Here is a 20,135-nt window from a genome sequence, read left to right on the forward strand (position 1 = left end):
TCCCCTTAATTCAAAACAAGTTGATGGGTTTTTTCTTTTTGGGTTTCTTGGTATCTTTCAACTTCTTTGAATAAATGCGGTAAACACTGAAAAATGTAGCGAAACCATGCTTAATCAGGATTACACGGGTGCCATGTGGCATTAAAATGGAAGAAGTGTCTGCGATTGAACGTGGAGATCACAAGTAGAGTGAATGACGAAAACTTCTCCAACTTCGAAAGAGGCCATGTGAGGTGACAGAGTTTTGTAAGTTTGGTTGAAAGTCATATTTCTCGTCAGACGCATTAGTGGTTGTGACATGCGAGTAAATTAGGGTGCATTGGAATTTGGAGCCAAGAAATTGTGATGCCGTGGGGATCTCTGTTAGGGGGAGCGTACGGATCATTTAGTATGCATGCACAGCAGCGTTACATCTCACAGCATTGCACCAGATTTTTAAAATAGTGGGAAGGAATTAAGGCATTGAATTCAATCCAACCACCGCCTAACCAATGTTCCTTCTGATTCACACCCACCAGGGTCACCACTTCTTCTATATAAGCACCAGGCCTCCAACCCACTTCACTCATCAGTTTCCGAACTCAACCCAGCTTCCAAGAGTAGTGATTCTTGAGTTTAATTCAACAGAATGGCTGGCTCAGTAGCTGTCAAGGTCTCATGCCTGGTGTTGATGTGCATGTTGGTGGCTTCGCCCATGGCAGTAGAAGGGTTGTCGTGTGGTGACGTAGCAACCCAGATGGCCTCGTGCATCAGCTACCTGAGGGGTACTGGCCCATTGCCTCCGGCGTGCTGCAATGGTGTTAAGAACCTCAAAACCTCTGCCACCACCACACAAGACCGCAGAACCGCTTGCAAGTGCTTGATAAGTGCTTCTAAAACCATCTCTGGTGTGAACTTTGGTCTGGCTGCTGGCCTCCCTGGCAAATGTGGTGTCAGCATTCCTTACAAGATTAGCCCCTCCACCAACTGCGACCAGTATCTACCCTCTCTCTCTATTTCCTTCTCTCCTTATCTCCTTATCTCATAAGGAATTAACATGAAATTTCACATATTTTCTAACTCGTGGTGTTTGTTGTTGCAGAGTGAATTGAGGTGACTGGAGGAGCGAGGAACCTGTTTAGCAGCATGAAAATAAAGCGGACGTTGAGTCCAGTGCTCGGGACTCCACTCCAGCAAGTGACCTGTAGTAGTTGTAGTAATGTGTGTCCGTGTCCCATTCTACTTGTTTGCCATCTATCTATCTGCTTGAGTGAGTGAGCGAGTGAGTGCCTATCCATGTAATAATTATCCTTACGGGAACCATGCTGGTCTACTTTTTTCTATACCACTACTACTCTCTCTCTCTCTCTCTCTCTCTCTCTGAACTAAGGGGTACCCTACAATGAAATGAAAAGGGTTCCACTGCTAGGCAGCGGCACATGGGTGGGTGAGAAATGTGAAGAGAAGGGCACACACTCATGCCAATTGAACATTAATGGCTGGGAGTTGGGGCCAGACAAATCACATTTTAACATAGGGCCACTTTCTTAAAGGAAAAAACTGGAGCTCAGCCCCATTCTTCCGTAAGTAATTGAAGTTTATGTTACTGTAACAATGCCCAACCACACAGATGACCAAACCCCAATCGTTTCAAAATCTTAGGGTTGTTTGGTAGCAGAAAAGAGATTTATTTTTTTCTTCTTTTCTTTTTCCCATTACAGAAAATCGAAGGTGGAATGTGAGTAAAAAGAAGACATTATTTCATTTCCAAAAATGAACATATTTTTGAAATATGACCAATTGTTAAACACTCCCTTGTGACTCATGTATTTTCTTGGCCGTTCCATCAATATCTAAAAGTACACTGAGACACTCAAACCCACAACCACCCATCTCCAAAAATTCAATATTCTTAAAAGAAAACCAAATGCAGTTCTCCAAGGGATATCGAATGAATCCCTATTTCTTAAAATAGGGTTTATCCATTCACAACCAATCATATGGAAATTATCACATTTGGATTCAAAATGATCCTCACCGTCTACTTGGCTGAGGAAATTATCACAAACACCTTCCGTATTAACACATTTTTGTTGTATAACATAGAATTATAGGACATATGGGCAAACAAACCACCACAAAACATATTTTTAAAATAATATTTTTTTTTTATAAAAAATATATTCTAACATATTCTTTGAATTAAAAAACTGTTCTGAATTTTAAAAATGAAACGTTGTTTTCAAAAACCCATTCCAAACATGGCATAATTTTCCTTTTTATATATATTTGGTTTATTTCTCATTTCATGCCTAGTGGGGCCGGGGCAATAATGGATATGTTTTCTACTCAACTGAGAACCAATTTCGTTGAGTGGATATTTATTAAATATTAAGAATGTGTTTAATACGAGAAATTGTTTATATATATATTTTAATATTTAAAGAATTAAAAATATTAAAAATATTTTTTAAAATTATTATCAAATATATTTTAAGAGTAAGTTTGATAATAATTTTAGACAGTATTTTTAATATTTTTTTAATATTTGAAAGATAAAAAATTTTAAATATTAAAAAGATTAAAAATACTTTATAAAATTATTATCAAATACATTATAAGTTAAAATACGTTTAGGAATAATTTTATAAAGTGTTTATAATATTTTTAATATTTGAATAATAAAATTTTTTAAATATAAAAAATATTAAAAATATTTCTTAAAATTACTATCAAAACGTTTTAATTCAAAATTAAGAGCTACAAGGACTTTTCTTATCAATTAGTGTATTCTGCATGAATGAATATCATGGTTACTGATGGATCATTATCACCTTTGCAACAATTGACTCGGAAAATGACCAAAACACAATGAAGACATAAGATGAATAAGAAGCCTAATGCTACTTTATCTATAAAATAATTTTTTATTTGCATGTACTCTATACATCATGGTTCAACTCAAGACTTTATAATTCTATCTCAAATTTGTTGATTTTGGACTGAGACGGATACTCCGACCAACTACTTCAATACTTTGTCCGCTTGAACCTATAAAAAGGTGTGCTTGGATGGTTTTAAACAGACCTCAATTTTTTTTAAGAAATCTTTTCCAAAAACCTCAAAGCTGATTTAAACATCGAAGAGGTCCGTCCAAAATCATTTAAACTCACATTTTTGTTGATTCAAGGGAATGAGGCATTAGAGTGGCTTCCTGAGGCTCCAAAATCAACAAAGTTTACCTTTTAAAAACATGAATTTAGTATACAGAATATATCTCTGATTTCTTTTCTTCTTTTTTTTTTAAAATATATTTTTATCTTATGGGTAAAGCCTCTTTAAGAGAAGGAGAATGATGTGTTTTTTAGAGTTTTGGGGGTAAAATAGCCCTTTTATGTAAAAAAAAAATTTAAGCTTTAGCCAATTTACAAAACTTGTATTCAAATTAACCCATTTATTACCACACAAAGCAAAAATTCCTCCCACTTCATTCACATCTCCATTCATTATTTTTTGTTGACACTATACCATTTTGGGGCCATTTTCGCATTGATTTTTCCTTTTTTTTTTTTTATTCTTTTTTTCGAACTCTGAACCTTTAACCCTTGAACTTTACGATCTCCAATTCTTTAATTTTGGTTGATAAAGTTTTTAGAATAAAGAAGACAAAAGAAATATCTAATTTATACCTAGATTATTAATTGTAAAATGACTCTTTTACCTTAATGAATTTAATTAATTAATTAATTACTTCAAGTTTACTATTTTGCCCCTAATGTAAATCTTGGGGTGTTACAGAGTAGGTGTCAAGGTCACATGCCTGGTGGTCATGAGCATGTTGGTGGCTTCGCCCATGGCAGTCGAAGGGTTGTCCTGTGATCAGGTAGCAACCTATTTGGTCCCTTGCATCTTCTACCTGATCTGGGGTTGCTGGCCCAGTGCCCTCGGTGTGCTGCAACGGTGTTGGGAGCCTCAAAACATCTGCCAAAACCCCAGATGACCACAGGACCGCTTGCCGGTGCTTGATAAATGATGTTGCTTCTATCCCTGGTGTGGACATGGATGTCGCTGATGACCTCCCGGTAAAAATTAATGCTCTTTGTTTTAAAGGCCCAACCACATAGGAGACCAAACCCCAATCTTGTTCAAAATCTTGGGGTTGTTTGGTAGCAGAAAAAAGGCCTTTTTTTAGTGGAAGGGTCTATGATTACGAAAAATAAATAAAAATTAAATGAACAGTTAGGTAAGCATAGTAATGGAGCCATTTAAGGAGTTTTGAAGTTGTGTATTTTTTTAAATTATTTTTTAAAACAACGTAACATCAAAAATAACTCTTTGAAAAGATGAGTTGAATATAAAAATGAACTCGTTTCTTCAAAAACGATTTTAATATAAAATAAAGTAAACTCGTTTTCTCCGGACGAAGTCAACATTAAAAATTTTAAAGTAAAAATAAAACTTATCTTTTGAAAAAATGAATTCAGTGGAAAGACAAGTTTAATGTAAAAAAATGAATTTATTTTTTGAAACGTATAAAATTTAAAAGAAAATGATAAAAGATATTATACTTTTAAATTTATTTTTTAAAAATAATATTTTTTGAAAAAAAATCCTGTCGTTTATAAATTTATTTTTTAAAAACTTTAATGTTATTTTAATTTAGATTTTGTTACATCTACCATATGGACTCAGATTTGAGATTGAGAATCATACAATAGCTTGAGATTTTCTTTCCCTGGTCGTAACATCCCAGCCACATTGTCAAAATTTGAAATGAAGGGAATATTTGTCAATATTCTCGGATTTTGGCCCGTGTGGACTTCAAAACACAACCAGAAATTTTTTTGGGATATTTTTTCTCGATTTTATCATCTTTTCTTGAAGGTGGCAAAGTTTGATACAATTTATTGATACAACTCAAACTTAACATATTTTTTTCCGATTTTGATAGAGTATAATTGAGTTTGATTTTGATAGAGTATAATTGAGTTTGAGTTAAAATCATGTTAAGTTACATAAATCATTTAATAAATAAATAGGTTTTGGAGGCAACACATAAACGTGAACAAAATTGACCTATTTAATAATTATACTGATTATCTAATTATAATTTTGAATTATTTAACATTATTAAATTTATTTTTAAATAAATAGGTCAATTAAGTTATAAACATGTTAATTGAAACATTAATCCTATAGACTTGTATAAAACCTAATCCAATTTAATTATTAAATGAGTTAAATAGGTTATATAATGTGTGATCCATTTAATAGTCAAATGGTATTTGGGCTTATATTTTTTGTATAATAATAATTAGTATTGGGTTTGGATTAACCTTTGCAGTAGAATAATTAAGTTTTGATATAACACGAACATGATCCATCAATATGAATTAACATCTCTAATATTTCTCTTAATATTTGACAAATTCGGAAAATTCCTTGATGATTCAAACTAGTAAAATTGAATTGTAAACCGTTCATTGACTTTATTATTATAGTGGATTTTTCCTATATACATATATTTTTAAATACAAAAAAATTATAAACTTGTAAATAAAATTATCAATATTTTTAAATAAAAAGTAATTATACATATATTATTATATTTTTTATATTCTTAAATACATATAGGAATAACAATAGGGTGAGCTTAGATGGATTACCACGTTCCAACTTTATTCATTTATTCAAAATAATTCTTATCTTTGTTTTATTTAAAATTTTAAATGAGATGAGAGTAGTACAAGAAATTCCTTACCTCATCTTATTTAACTATTTTTATAAAATAAAATAAAAATAATTACATTAAAATAAAATATATTTTATAAATAATTAAAATATTATAATTTATTTGATTAAAAATATTTTTATTATTATATATTAAAACAGAGAAATAAAAATTAAATTAAATTAAATTAATTTTATATATAATCGAAATAAAAAATATCTAAACTTGTTTCGGGATTTTAAAAAAAAGTCTCAAACACATCCTTAATCGTTTATTTAAATTTCAAATATATAAACAAATATATCCCATTAAAAACAAGGTAAGATGGATACTCCAAAAAAATCCGCCATTTGTAACTTTAAAGACTTTATTACCTCTTGCATGGCGCACGTAGCCTACGGGCCCAGGGCCGCTGGCCTTGAAATTCAACGAGTGTACACATCAACCAATTGTGGAACAATATGTTGGCAAATTGTACTTGTCCCTTTCATTTTTCAATCTCCAAATTACACCTACATTGTATCTTTGTTATACAAAGCCAAAGTATTTTGGTGAAAAAAAAAAAAGTAATAATAAAAGCTTCAGTAAAAATAGAGTGAATGTAAATTAACAAGAAAAAGAAACTAAGGTGGTGTTTGTTTTTTTTACTTAATTCTAAATAAAACCTTAATGCTTAATAGTATTAAATATTAAATTATTTGTTTTTGTAGTATTTTATTTCTATTAAGTATTAAAAAGTAAAAAAATCAATATATTATTTTTTCTATTTAGAAAAGTTACATATTTTGGTTTTTTCTATTTAATAAAAAGTTTATAATAAGTCATGAAAAAGTAGAAAAACAAACAACCTAAATTCTAAAATTAAATTGTTTTAAGCAAAAAGTCAAAAAAAACAAATACCACCTAACTTTCATGAAATAAAGAACAACAAAAACCGACGGTGTTGCATTTATTGAGGTATCTTGGTTCGAAGACTTGTCACTGTGTTTGGTTGCCGACAAAATTTGGAGTAAGTTTTTTTGACCTTTTCTTTGGTTTCCTTTTTCTTGTGCAATAAAATTACTATACAAGAAGACTTTTCAACACAAGGGGCAGTGATTAAATTGCGGTGCTCTTGGGTGGAAAGTCGCCCATCCTGGCCAACATGTTGGGCCTCTCTCCATTACTTCTATTTCTCAGGCCGGCGTGCTTTTTGAGACGAGACAAATGGTCAAAGAATTCGTCTACCCACATGTAAGACTTACGATTCTGATAATTCACATCCTTATGTTATTATCCTAAACCATTTATATGAACAGTATTAATCCCCAAATTGATGATAAATATATATATATATATATATAAGGAAAAAACAAGGATTAAGGGTTGTCTGGTTGCCTTAGGTTTAACACGTATAAATAGTTGAAAACGACCTAAATTTGAAATTTAGACCGGCCACCCACCCTAAATCGTAGTCTATAATCTTGAGCATGGCATTTGTGGTTGTAAGCTACGGAATTGAATGATTCATCTCTAATATAAACATCTTCAATTAAAGTGTGTCCTCTAATATTCAACAAGTATATATTAAAAAAATAAAATAAATTGAGGTTGTTTACTCGGGTTCAAGGGTAAAGTTATAAATTCTTTCATCGATCTTTTAAAGAAATTCTTGTGATATAATTTTTTTTTAATCTTTTTCTATTCATTATTTTTTGAGATGATGGATTTTCTCATCAAGTATTGAGATATATTTATATAAGTTTTTAAAATGAATAAATTAGTAAGGATTTGATTATTTGTATACTAGTTTTATTGAAGCCAAAAAAATTTCTTTATAGTTTTTTACCTTCATTTGAAAGGTTTTTTCACTGATATATATAATACATTTTTTTGTTGAATATTCTTAAATTATTATTATTCAATTCTTATTAAATTGTTATTATTGTTAAATAATTGTTATTATTATGAAGAAATCTTTTAAATTTGACAGGTGAATAATCTAAATATTTCTCCTTTAACTTGTCAACAAATTAATGAATATATTTTTAAAATACATTTAAAACACAAATTAAAAGCAGGGAAGTTCTCAAATGGACTTTTATTTTTTAAAATATCATACAACCGTTTTTAAAAACTATTTTAAAAAATACTTCCAGCAACAAAAGCTCGATCTTTAATATTAAATAATATTACTCTTTTAGTATCGTATTGAATATTTTCGTCCAATTTCACTCAAACATGAATAAAATGTGAAGTATGCCACAAGAAAGGGAAAAGGCTGGAAGGATTAAGAAAAAAGAAAAAAGGGCAATGGTACAAAATATATTCATTCCCTTTTATAATATTAATTATTAAAATATATAAGGGGTAATTGATATCAAAACTTGGGTGTCGATCCTCCATGATTGTCGCATGTCTACCGTGAAATGCATGTCAAACTACACATTGAAAAGTAAGCAAGCGCATTAAATCATGGAATTAAATCCAACTGCCAACCAATTCCTCCCCATCTCTCATGCATGCCCCTTACTGAGTGGTGCCCAGACCCACCACTTTCTCTATATAAACACATCCCACGTTGAAACCTTTTCCATCATCACTCTCCACTCTCCAGACCTTCACTTTCTCTTCTCTCCTAGCCTTTCTAATTTTCTCAGACACTGAGTAGTCATCATGGGTAGCTCCGGAGCTGTGAAGCTAGCTTGTGTGATGGTGATATGCATGGTGGTGGCGGCACCGGCGGCGGTGGAAGCAGCCATAACATGTGGTCAGGTGGCATCTGCCTTGACCCCGTGCGTTGGCTACTTGCAGAAAGGTGGTGCAGTGCCAGCTGGGTGCTGCAGCGGGATTAAGAGCCTCAACAGCGCGGCTCAGACCACAGCTGATCGCCAGGCCGCTTGTAAGTGCTTGAAAAGCTTTTCTAGTTCCATCTCTGGCATCAATTTCGGTCTTGCAAGTGGGCTTCCGGGCAAGTGTGGTGTCAGCGTTCCTTACAAGATCAGCCCCTCCACTGACTGCTCCAAGTATGCTCCATTAATCTCTCTAGTCTCTACTACTCATGATATATTTATATAGAATTCAGCTTGATTAACCAATAAGATTTCTGCGACTGATTTTTTTTTTTTTTTTTTGTGAATGTGTTCAGGGTGACTTGAAGCAAAAGGTGGAGGAGTAGGATGAGCTACGGTAGCAACTAGCATAAGAATAAAGAAGTGGAGGGTAGAGGCTCCACTTGGACCACTCAGCCTTTAGTATTAGTAGTACTAGTACTGGTGTCATATTCCTCTCTGTGCTTGTATGACATCTACTGGAGCGGTTGCATACTTGCATGTAATAAATATCCCTGCTGGTTGCTGGACCCTATCATATTATATAACTTTTACTCTCTCTCTCTCTCTCTAGTGTCCAGGAAAGAGAAAAACACAGAAAAAAGAAAAGGAAACAAACAGGTCTCTGGAATCAAATTTAAGATAACTACTTGTTTGAGAAAAATATGACCATGAAACAATAGGAAAGAAGGATAAGAAAAAAATATTTTTCACAGAGTGGATGTATAGGCTTCTTTTAATTATATAAATACCTTTTAAATCATAAAAATTCATTAGACTCACCATGGACAATATGCATTATGTTGCATGCTATCAAATAATGTTGAAAATGACTGATGTCCATGTGAGCTGACTAGATTTAATTAGTCATAATTATAATCTCAAATCAAAGTAAAAAAAATAATAATAATATTTTAGATGGGGCATTGCACAAATTTTGTTAAATGTAAAATGATTTTCTAAACAAGCTTGAGTTTATTCGAAAAGATGCATAAAAGCAACTTAAAAATACTTTTAATTTAAGGTGGTGTTTATTTTTGATTGAATTGAAAAAAATCAAAATATGTAATTTTTTCTATTCAGTTAAAAATAATATGTTGATATCAATCAATATAAAAATAAATTTAATTTAGTTATATTATTAATATCAACATATTACTTTTAACTTAATAAAAATAGTTAAATATTTCAATTTTTTATATTCAACTAAAAAACAAACACTACTTAAGACAAATATTGAAATTATGTAATTAGAGACTAAGGAGACCAAGTTAAAAAGTGGCAATACTTTTGTTAATAAGTTTACTTTAATTATATTGATTTATATCATTACTTTTTTAATATAAAAAAAATCAAATATTTTAGTTTTTTTTTTATTCAACCAAAAAACAAACACCTCCTAATACAGACATTGAAATCATATAGTTAGAAACTAAAGACATGAAGTTAGAAAGTGACAATACTCTTATCAACAAATTTACTTTAGTTATATTGATAGATCATCAGTACATTACTTTTAACTAATTAGAAGAAATCAAATATTTTAGTTTTTTCCATCATTTCAAAAAACAAACACTATGTAAGACAAGTATCAAAATCATATAGTTAGAGAATTGGGACGTGGAGTTAGAAAGTGACGATACTCCTCTGTTAAGTTTGAAAATATGCATTTGAAAAGAATTTTGAAAAAAAAAAAGGTTATGAAAGCAAGTTTATCAGAAGGATGCCTTGTTAATTTTACTGTAAATTCAGTCCTAGTATTCATCGGAGATAAAAGCCTTTTTAGGTAATAATTTTACCTCCAAATACATTAATATTTGCTACCTCGTAGTGTGATTGGGGGTCAACCAAAGAATAGGAATCATGGGGAATTTTGTGCCACACATTTATGTACGAAACTAATAAATGTAGCTCCCAATTCGGTGTATACATTTATCATTTCCAAGGTCTAGATTAGCATGCCTACCAAACAGTCTTTTCTTCATTTTTGCGCATTTTTCAAGGAAATTGATTTATATAAAATAAACAAGGTTGTGAAATGAAAGTTCTTTTTGGATAGCTTCTTGTGTTTAATTTTAAGGGGAAGTTACACCTAAAACTAATATCATAATTTTTAAAGAATAATATTGATGTCATATAGTTTTATTAAATATAAACCTTTTTACATAAATTAAAATAAAGGTCATGTGAAAAGTAATATTTTCTTAATTTTCATATTTAATCTTTTTAAAATTATAAATTCCTTTAACAAAATAAACCCAATATGTATAAAAGTTCTTATTGAGTTTAAAAAACAACTTAAAAAAGATCATCAATTAAAATTTCATTTTTTTTATTTTTTTCAATAGACAAGTCGAGACACACGTAAAAATGAATGCATTAGCACTCCCTCAGCAAGTAAAAGCAACAAATTTTCGTTAACTTCCAACTATTTTTGAAACAAATCTAAATACCATTTACTTCAAACAAAAACCAAGTTAAAAATTATCAAACAATTTCAAGGATTACACAAACAAATTTTAGCTCAAATTATCTACTAATCCATTTATCAAAACAAAGTTATTTTCTTAGTCAATATAAATATGGAAAAATTAACCAATAAAGAGATAGAAAGAATAAAGCAATGACACCAAGATTTAATATAGAAAATCTTTAAAGGGATTAAAAAAGTCATATACAAACGCTAAAAAACATCTACTATAAAGAGCAACAACTGCTATAAGATTTTACCTAACTCAAGTTTATCAATCCTTCTTGAATCACTTGACCAATACTTTTCCACTTCATTTATCCGTTTTTTTTTTCCTTTCAAATCATACTTACAGTCCACATTAAGTTTAATCTTGACCTCTTCTTGAGTTCACACAAGACGAAAATAAGATTTTACTTCAACCCAACAACCCTAAAAAGAGAATGGATGAAAGAACCAAAAGAATTAGTGCATTCTTTTAAAAAACCTCAATCAAAAATTGTTGTGAACTTCAAAATGGATAGGAGTTTCTAGGGAAACAAACACACCCATACTAGAATGGGAGAGGAGTACAATGGTTTTCCACCCTAAAATGAAGGTTTTGGATTTAAATAGGAAGAAAAACCCTTAATCTAATGACTAAAAAAATAATACAACAGTAGATAGATTGATCCTACATAAACCTAGATCGATCTTGGAACAAAGTACAAAAATACTTAGTTAAAAAAAAAATAAAAAAGCTACCCAAGTCTCCTAAAACTTCTTTAAAGGATTTTCACTATTTTGAAAATCTCGATTGATTCAATTTTTCCCATCCACTACCTTAACTACATACTTTAGTCTCTAAATACTTTCAACGCCCCAAAGTTCTTTATTAGACAAATAATCGGAGGAAGGATTTGATAGACCCAAATTAAGAGACCGCTCAAGGGCTCTAAATTACCTGAAATTGCCAACTAACTACAACATTCACAATGGGGCACAACCACTAGAGTCACACCACCTCATTCCCATGGCTGGCAGCTTAATGCACTTAGATTGCGTGCTCTCTACTACCAAAGCTTGTGGCATTTTGTTACATAAATATACTGAGCAAACAGAGATAGTAATTGTTTTGAACTGCTTGGCAAATTTGTTTTTTGATATTGGGAACAAATATATCTTGTTTTTAAAAAATATAAAAAAATAATGCTATTAAATCTGTCAATAAAAAATTATTGATGGGTTGCTTCTAAATAAATGAGAAGCAACGTAATACTTTTAGTTTTATGACGTGAAGGCATATTGTCTGTCAAGGAAATCCTACAATACTCTTATTAATTTCGAAAGCAGGACTTCCACAAGGAGCTAACCGATTTATTTGCCTTTCTTTTCTCTCACAGCCACATTGCTGAATAAATGAATACTCTAGAAATGAATATTTAATCATATAAGGTCTATCAGGCTGAATTGGACTTAGAACCAATACAGCGCAATGGGGTCTAAACCCAATCTAAAACACTCAGCGATCTTGAGTTTATGGTTGAGCAAGCCCTGTTATCATTGGAATTAACACACGTGATTCATTTTCTTCAAGCAGGATCAACTGTTTGGCTCTTTCCCATTCATCTCAGTTTCAGATCATAATCATTCCTCATCTTAGAGAACCGCTTCTTTATCCAAACCATGCGAGGTGTTTATTTTGGGTTACTTGTCTGATATTTTTGAACTTCAACAATTCCTTAGTACTGATCAAGGAGTTGGACGTCAATTTTTCTCACAAACGAAAACCAGCCAGAGAAAGAAAAACACAGATCTGGGCACGGCAAAGAAGTATCAGAGCATTAAGCTAAGCAATTGCATACCCTCACACTTGCTCCTATAGAAGCAACAAAAGCTCACAGCATTTCCATCAGCATCCAAACGTCTAAACCTGCATTTCTCTTTCGGTGCTAAAAGTTTTTGGGCAGAACAGCCAGTCACTCATCATGGCCAGTTCTAGAGCGCTTAAGTTGGCAGGGGCAATGATTTATCTGCATGGCGGTGGTTGCAGCACTGGCAGCTGAAAAGCCCTAATATGTTATCAGATGAACACCTTCACCAATGCAGTTCTTTCCTGAGGAACTGTGGTTCAGTCACAGCAGAATGCTGCCAAGAAGTTAAGACCCTCAACAATGGAGTTAAGAACACCAAAGACCGCCAGACCACCTGTGTGCTTGAAGAAGGCGATATCCTCCATTTATGGAATCAAATTGAACTACCTCTCTGAGCTTCCAGGCAAATGTGAAGTCAGCGTTCCATACAAGATCAACCCCTCCATTGAATGCTGCAGGTATTCAGCGCTCATGGCTCTGTCTTCTGAGCAGTTGAGCATTACTTTAAAATTGATGATTTTTACTATTGTTTTGTCATTGTGTTGCAGGGTGAAGTAAGGTTGACAAGTTAACGTTTATGGCACTCAGGATATAGTAGATTGAGACTAAGATGGACGGAGAGAGACCTAATGGGGACTCCTCTTCATCCCAGAAAAAAGAAAAAAAAGAAAAAAAAGAGAATGCCCAAATATTGCATCTTTTGCACTACAAGTGTACTGGATCTGCATTCAAATAAAATATATCGTGCCTCAAGCACTTGTAAGTGTACTGGATCTGGATTGAATGTGGTAAACTGTTCCAATTGTAATATTATCTGGAATATACTCAAAGACCACCAACAAATCACATCCAAAAAGATGCAGACAGGTGAAAATGAGTCAAGGGATTTTTTTTCCTTTTCTTTTTGCCCCTCTTTTTCATGACTACAGGCTTCTGAACCCTAGTCCTTGAGACACAGGACTAGTCTCAATCAGGTAATCACCCACAAACCCATGAGAAGATTTTCTCATTTGCATGGCAGGGCCATGGTTTTTGGTTTAGAAGATCAACTTAGCCATCTAAAAGGAAAGAAGTGTGGATTAGCTCAGGTAATGAGTGGTAAATAGCAGTTGACAAATAGACAAACAAAATCTAGAGAAGATAAAGGATTCTAGTTTCAGCGCTGATTTTGCAAGTTTGCTAATAGTGCTTATAAGCTCAAGAAATATAATAATAGTAATATTTGATTATCCAAAAAGAACCTAGTGAATTATATGATGATAAGAAGTTCATGGGCATCTAGCACAAAGAAAAAAAGAAAAGAAATAATAATGGAGCACCAGTGCAGCACCATACCTCTTCTTTAAATTAAGCATTGAAATGGGAACCTGCAAGAAAAGAACTTGCAACTCATCATACAACTAAAAATAAGAAATGGGACTGGAGCTTCTCTTTTTGGATTCATACCTGCCAGAAATTTATTCACTAGAATTTGTCCTTACAGGATGTTTTACTCTTTCTAAATCAGTCACTGTGCTCAATTGTAAACAAAGTGCTCCACAGCAGGTTGTGGCTCTCGCAAACATGAAGCGAATGCAGAGCTGGGAAATTGTTGATTATCATTCAACACAAAAGCTCATGGGTTAAATAAAACATCTTTCAGGAAACTTTGTATATGTGTATATGATTATATACAAAGGCATTACTAATTGTCAGCAATTGGAAATATGGGAAGCAATAGTTCTAATGCTAAAAGAAAAGGATAAGGTGCATATAATTGGATATCAATACATTATTTTACCTTTTGGTGGTAGTCTACATTTCTCCTGTGGCATTTACATCTTCATCAAGTAGAAGTCTCTCTAGCCGAGACACAAGGTTATTTGAGGAGAAGCTTAAAAGTTCATTATCTCTTCTCAGGTCATTCACTTCCTTATTTAAATCTACAATCTGCCCTTCTAGCTGCTGGCTCGATAAAAGCTGGTCTCTTAATATATTATTTTCTCTTCTCAGTTTGTCTATCTCTTCCATTAACTTCATATTTTGCTCTTCTAATAACTGATATCTTGTTCTCAAGTCATCCTCCTGAAACACGTATTTCAAATAAATAACTGATGGGATGAAAAACAAATAAAAAAAAGGCAAGAAATGAAGATATACATACAACACTAACGGTAAAATTCAGGAAGAATTCTTTGAGGTTGATGGATGCTGCATTTGCTCTTTTGGTTCCTCTGAAACACAACAAGATGCAGATGGGCATCCTGTTGCATCTGTTAACACTTCTACTACATTTTCTGGTGCCCTCAAATGCTCCAGATTGTTTTCTTGTATCCTGTGCCCTTCTCTGACTATTTCCCTTTCTGACCCATTTTCAACTGCTTGTTTATCCATCAAGTGAGATCTGATTCTCAAGTTATCATCCTGTTAAATGAAAGAAGTTCTGTCATAAAAACTCAATAAAATACTTCAAACAAGCAAGAAGAATGTTTACATTGGCAAGAGAAGCCCCCTCCTTTCTTACATTTTCTTTTAAAAGAAATAAAACTAAGGAAAAGAACTCACATCAACAGTCAACATAATAGATGAAAGATATTCAGGTTTAGAAACATCCGTCCTGTCATTTTGTGCAGCTATTAACTCTTTGATTATATCAATTTCTAACTCCTCAGAAGTCAGTTGAAGTTCCCAAGTTATCTGATAACAAACAGAAGTTGTCAGCACCTACCTAACAAAATAAAAACAAACAGCAGTCCAGTTGGATACATCATGAGCTACCATATCAAATGGGTGTCATGTTAGAACACAATGGCTAACTCAGTTAAAAGTTTTTGAGGTCTAAAAACAAGCAAAACGCTTTTTTGTTGTTTCAATCAATATGCATATGCAGGAGACCACAGGACCTATACTACCACTACATAAATTAATTGTGAATATAAAATCAGTTTAGATAGGTCTCATTGCCTGATTTTCCTGCAGTTCCTTAAACTTTGTAGTGATCCATTTTCTTTGATGTGACCTACAATTTCCCATCGGCATGCACGGGGAAACGTCAAGTAGCAATCTAGCAAACTAGGCCGGGCAATGTCAATATGCTCATAAGACCATATCTGTTCAGAACAATATAACCAAGATCAATATTGTAATGATGCATAATAGTTACTTAAAAGATAAAACAGCCCTTATAAATTTTTGCATTATACTTGGGGCACACCTTAAATCCTCTGGCACCAATTCCCCATGCTGTTTTGCATAAATTATCAAGCAAAACACTGTGCTCCCTACTCAGCCTCTCTTGTGCTTTTATTTCGCAAAAATTTTAGGAAGAAAGAGAGAAGATGGAGGGAGGAAAGAGTGTTGAGGTTGTCTATCTAATGTCATAAAAAAGATGCTCCAAATATTTATGTGAAGACTATAGGGATAGCTCCTTGACTAAACAAGAAACATATGACAGAGAATCAAGAAATATTAGAGATAGAGTTGAAGAAACTTACTTGGAGAAATATAAGACAACTTCCTACATATTGTACATTCATTTCCTTTTTTTTGGACAACCACTTAATTATGTCCTCTAGAACAGCTGCACCCCAGGCCAGTTGATGCACATTATCCAAGTCTTTGAGAACAGAAAGATATCGGGAATCTACTTTTCCATTTGCATTTGGAAAAAGAAATGTCCCAAATGTAAATAATAAAAAAGCTCTGGCGAAATCATCATTAGCTATCTCACCAATGGACTCAAGTTTATTCTCAATTGACGAAACCATGATTTTCCTATTTGAAAAAGTAGCACCATATTCTTTTTCTAAATCTGAAAAAGGTTCATCTTCCTTTAAGACTACGGAATCACCCATTACACGTAGTCCCAGAATGAGTGCAACATCCATGAGAGTAATTGTAATCTCCCCAGGAAGAAGTATGAAAGCATGCTTCTCACAACTCCACCTTTCCATCAATTCAACTAAAAGATTCTTGTTAAGTGTCTGAATAGGCATCTCAAGGAGATGCCCAAATCCCATCTTCTTTATTGCATTTCTTTGATCATCTGTTAGTTTCTCCACTCGCCTGACAAATGATGGCAAGGAAAACCTGGTACTGAAATTCCCAACCTGCATGCATATATTAAGTGCACATTTTTATTGACATAAGTGGGTTTTTTCCATAATCCTGCGTATGTCAATTATATGTGTGTTTTATCTAAGGTTTTATGCATGTCACAAAACTAAAATAGCATAAGTTAAAAAGTTTTTCTCATTGCCACTTGTCTTTTAGAGAAGTTCTACTTACCTACCGCCAATTCTGTTTTTCTTTTTCTGAGTTTGTTTATTCACTCTATAACCGAAATTCTCTTTCAGATGTCATCCACAAGTTCAAAAACACTGAATAAACCAAATCAACCAAACAATTTGTCCTATCCTTAGTAACCATGTCATTCAAGCTTGAAAGAAGTAGATAGCTTAGGATACTGAGTTATATTCCAAAACACTTTGTCTATTTACCCTTGTTGTATTGATCATTTTTGCATCTTAAGTAATGATAGCTTAGATAGAATCAGTATTGATTAATACAAGACAATCCAATCAAATACCCAAAAGACAACATTCAACAAAGCTGAACAGCAAAAGAGGATGCTTGTTTAGTGCATACTGTGATAATATATTAACAGAAGAGTGTGAGATGGACAAGTGGAAAGAACCGGGGAAGTTAAACCAAATATCAAATGCATTTAAGAAGCATCAAAACCAACACTGCTTGTGTTTTTAAAGTATATGAAGTTTGATCACTATGTTTTGAAATGTCATTTATCCTTTCAAAACTTTCGCTCTTTTATACAAAAGTAGACAGGTGAGAACCTCTTCAGAAAATTTCAGCAAGCCAGAAGGGAGCAGGTTGCAAGTGCAAGACAGAGGCACTAGAGGGGCAGTATGAAGCTAGGAGAATTGATGACATTCAGTAGAAAAACCTGCTATGCTGATGACCAATTGGTGAGATGATGAAAATTATCTCATCAAACACAAATTCTTGACAATGCAGAAAATAGAGCTATGCATATAAGGGTATAATGTTGTTGAATGAGTGAGTGTTGTAAATGTTTTGCTTGAGTTTGGTTGGTTGATTCCCAGAAAGTATAAGAAATTTTTTTAAAAAAAATATTAAGGAAAATGAATTATACACATTTTGTTTCACTATGAAAAATAGTGCAAGAAAATCAAACACAATTAAAATTAGTTAAAAATTAAAATTGTTTACTGCTACTATAGAACTATATTCCCTTCAATTTTTATTTTATTTTTTAAGTTTCAATTGAAAAGAATTCTACTTTAGGGTTATCAACGTTCAATAGGTCTTCTACAGCAATTTTGTCGTTAGGTCATGGCAAAAATACATGCTTTTTATAAAAATAAAAATATGCGGATGACTAGGTACCATGAGACCATCCTGAAGTGCCAATTCATGATACCCAGGATTCAAGTCCCTGCATGGCCACTTCCACAAACTCATCCCTTCCAGAATCCCAGAAACAGGGCCACGAAGCAATGGATTTTATGAGCCTTTCAATTACAAAAAATGCACTCAGATCACAATTTGCTCAAACAAAAATCGATACTCTCCACATGTGTTTCTACAAATCGCTACTCCCACAGACACAAAATGACTAATTTCTGTAATTTCCAGGTCCAGGTCTCCACATCAGCCAAGTGAAATTTCTAAATTTTTTTTCCCAAATTGATATCACAAAATTTATAAAAAAATAAAATAAAATAAAGAAAAGGGAGAAAGAAAGAACGAAGTACTTACCGAGCTCCGTTCTTCTTCTAATCCTATGGAAGATTTCCTCGTCGCTCTCTTCATCTCAACCCAATCCTTTCACACTCTTACTGTGAACCCTAACTTTCTCAGGGCTTGAGGAGAAAAAGAACAACCATTTGAAAATCTTAATAAATCTTACTCGGATAAATGTTTTTTTTTTTTTTTTTTTTTTTGTGAAACTTGTGATGGAAGCTTACAGGCAAAGTTAAAACTAAAAAGGGCGCGAAAAAATGGCGGGACATGATTAGGTGCTTTGCGTTCACATACGTGGCTTCCAGGTAAAAAGTTCGCTGACAAGGTTACCATTCGTAATTGGATTCTGTGGTCCTTGTTGGAAGCTTTGATTGATTTTAAATTTTAAAATGAAATTTTCATGATAAATTTAAAATGTAAATTTTTTTGGGAGAATTGTGTTTTGGGTCCAGCTGAGCCCAAAAATTAATAAAAAGTCCATATAACTCTTCAAATTGAGTTGAAGGATATGAAATAGTAACGGACAAATATACCCTTTAAGAACACATATAAAATATTTTATAAAATTAAGTTAAATAATTTTTTTTCAAAAATACTAAATTAAATAAAAGTGGTTTTCAAAAATATTAAATTAAATATTTTATAAAAAAAAATTAAATTAAATAAAACTATTTTAAAAAATATTAAATTAAATAATTTTTTTAAATATTAAATTAAATAAATTTATTTTAAAAAAATATTAAATTAAATAAAATTATTTTAAAAAAATATTAAATTAAATCAAAAATATTAAATTAAATAAAATTATTTTAAAAAATATTAAATTACATAAAAGTATTTTTTAAAAATATTAAATTAAATCAAAAATATTTCAAAAAAAATATTAAATTAAATAAAAATATTTTTCAAAAATATTAATTTTTTTCTCAAAATCAACAAAGGGTATTTTTGGAAATACTGAAAGATAATATCCTTCAACTCAATTTCCATACTTTCATTGAGTCTTTGGCTCAATTTGAAGAGTTACACGGACCTTTTGTTAATTTGGGGGTCCATCTACCCCTAAAACATAATTCTCCCAATTTTTTTTATCACAAATAATAAATATTAAAATTAGATATTTTTTTCCATTTTTGGATTCTTAAAGACGTTTTCCGTAAATAATATTTTTTGAGTATCATTAATAATATTAAAAAATATATATGTGTAACGGTGTGAAAAATATACCTATTAAGTTCTCAAAAAGTAAAAGATTGCATTTTAAAATCACTTTATTGTTATTAATGATAATTAATAAAGATGATACACAAAAACATGCTATCAAATAATACAATATCTTAGATTTGTCATATTTTTTTGTGCCAAAATGTGTTTGTAAGTCCAAAAAGAAAATGAATTTTAAAAGCATTTTCTTATCATTAACAATAATTAATAAAAATAATACCACAAAAACATGCTATCAAATAATACAATATCTAGATTTAGACATATCTCGATACTAATCATGACTCCTTACAATATGGTTAAAA

The 20,135-nt window shown here is 31.9% G+C and overlaps 3 protein-coding genes across 5 annotated transcripts; 2 read left to right on the top strand and 1 right to left on the bottom strand.

Annotated features, from left to right (window-relative positions):
• Nucleotides 1-559: 559 nt before the first annotated feature.
• Nucleotides 560-1,327, top strand: LOC117921100 (non-specific lipid-transfer protein P3). The gene is made up of 2 exons (XM_034838895.1): nucleotides 560-975; nucleotides 1,082-1,327. Exons 1-2 carry the CDS (start codon nucleotides 629-631, stop codon nucleotides 1,089-1,091), a joined length of 357 nt encoding a protein of 118 aa, XP_034694786.1. The 5' UTR covers nucleotides 560-628; the 3' UTR covers nucleotides 1,092-1,327.
• A 6,952-nt stretch (nucleotides 1,328-8,279) lies between these two features.
• Nucleotides 8,280-9,081, top strand: LOC117921194 (non-specific lipid-transfer protein 1-like). Its single transcript, XM_034839012.1, has 2 exons — nucleotides 8,280-8,715; nucleotides 8,838-9,081. Exons 1-2 carry the CDS (start codon nucleotides 8,366-8,368, stop codon nucleotides 8,845-8,847), a joined length of 360 nt encoding a protein of 119 aa, XP_034694903.1. The 5' UTR covers nucleotides 8,280-8,365; the 3' UTR covers nucleotides 8,848-9,081.
• A 3,198-nt stretch (nucleotides 9,082-12,279) lies between these two features.
• On the bottom strand, nucleotides 12,280-18,762 carry LOC117919738 (protein MAIN-LIKE 1-like). Of its 3 annotated transcripts, none has more exons than XR_004652133.1 (6): nucleotides 15,388-15,518; nucleotides 14,987-15,246; nucleotides 14,624-14,907; nucleotides 14,290-14,423; nucleotides 14,179-14,210; nucleotides 12,280-13,327 (listed from the first exon to the last, which is right to left on the bottom strand). XR_004652133.1 is itself a non-coding variant. In XM_034836980.1 (6 exons), the coding sequence occupies exons 1-4, from the start codon at nucleotides 18,673-18,675 to the stop codon at nucleotides 15,516-15,518; spliced, it is 819 nt and encodes a 272-aa protein (XP_034692871.1). In that variant the 5' UTR covers nucleotides 18,676-18,762; the 3' UTR covers nucleotides 14,466-14,907; nucleotides 14,987-15,246; nucleotides 15,388-15,515. The 3 variants fall into 3 exon arrangements, 1 of the variants encoding a protein (XP_034692871.1); XM_034836980.1 differs by lacking the exons at nucleotides 12,280-13,327; nucleotides 14,179-14,210; nucleotides 14,290-14,423 and adding exons at nucleotides 15,787-15,932; nucleotides 16,317-16,931; nucleotides 18,622-18,762 and having other exon boundaries at nucleotides 14,466-14,907; nucleotides 15,388-15,519; XR_004652132.1 differs by having other exon boundaries at nucleotides 12,280-14,210.
• Between the last annotated feature and the right edge of the window lie 1,373 nt (nucleotides 18,763-20,135).

Source organism: Vitis riparia, chromosome 8 (assembly GCF_004353265.1).
Source record: "Vitis riparia cultivar Riparia Gloire de Montpellier isolate 1030 chromosome 8, EGFV_Vit.rip_1.0, whole genome shotgun sequence".
Lineage (NCBI taxonomy): Eukaryota > Viridiplantae > Streptophyta > Magnoliopsida > Vitales > Vitaceae > Vitis > Vitis riparia.

Bases quoted from the DNA above. Each gene is read 5' to 3' on its own strand.
- LOC117921194 (XM_034839012.1), top strand. From the start codon at position 8,366: ATGGGTAGCTCCGGAGCTGTGAAGCTAGCTTGTGTGATGGTGATATGC.
- LOC117921100 (XM_034838895.1), top strand. From the start codon at position 629: ATGGCTGGCTCAGTAGCTGTCAAGGTCTCATGCCTGGTGTTGATGTGC.
- LOC117919738 (XM_034836980.1), bottom strand. From the start codon at position 18,675: ATGAAGAGAGCGACGAGGAAATCTTCCATAGGATTAGAAGAAGAACGG. The intron at 16,932-18,621 runs GTAAGTACTTCG...ATATGCATGCAG, and splicing joins TAGAAGAAGAACGGAGCTCG to GTTGGGAATTTCAGTACCAG. The intron at 15,933-16,316 runs GTAAGTTTCTTC...TGTTCTGAACAG, and splicing joins GTTGTCTTATATTTCTCCAA to ATATGGTCTTATGAGCATAT.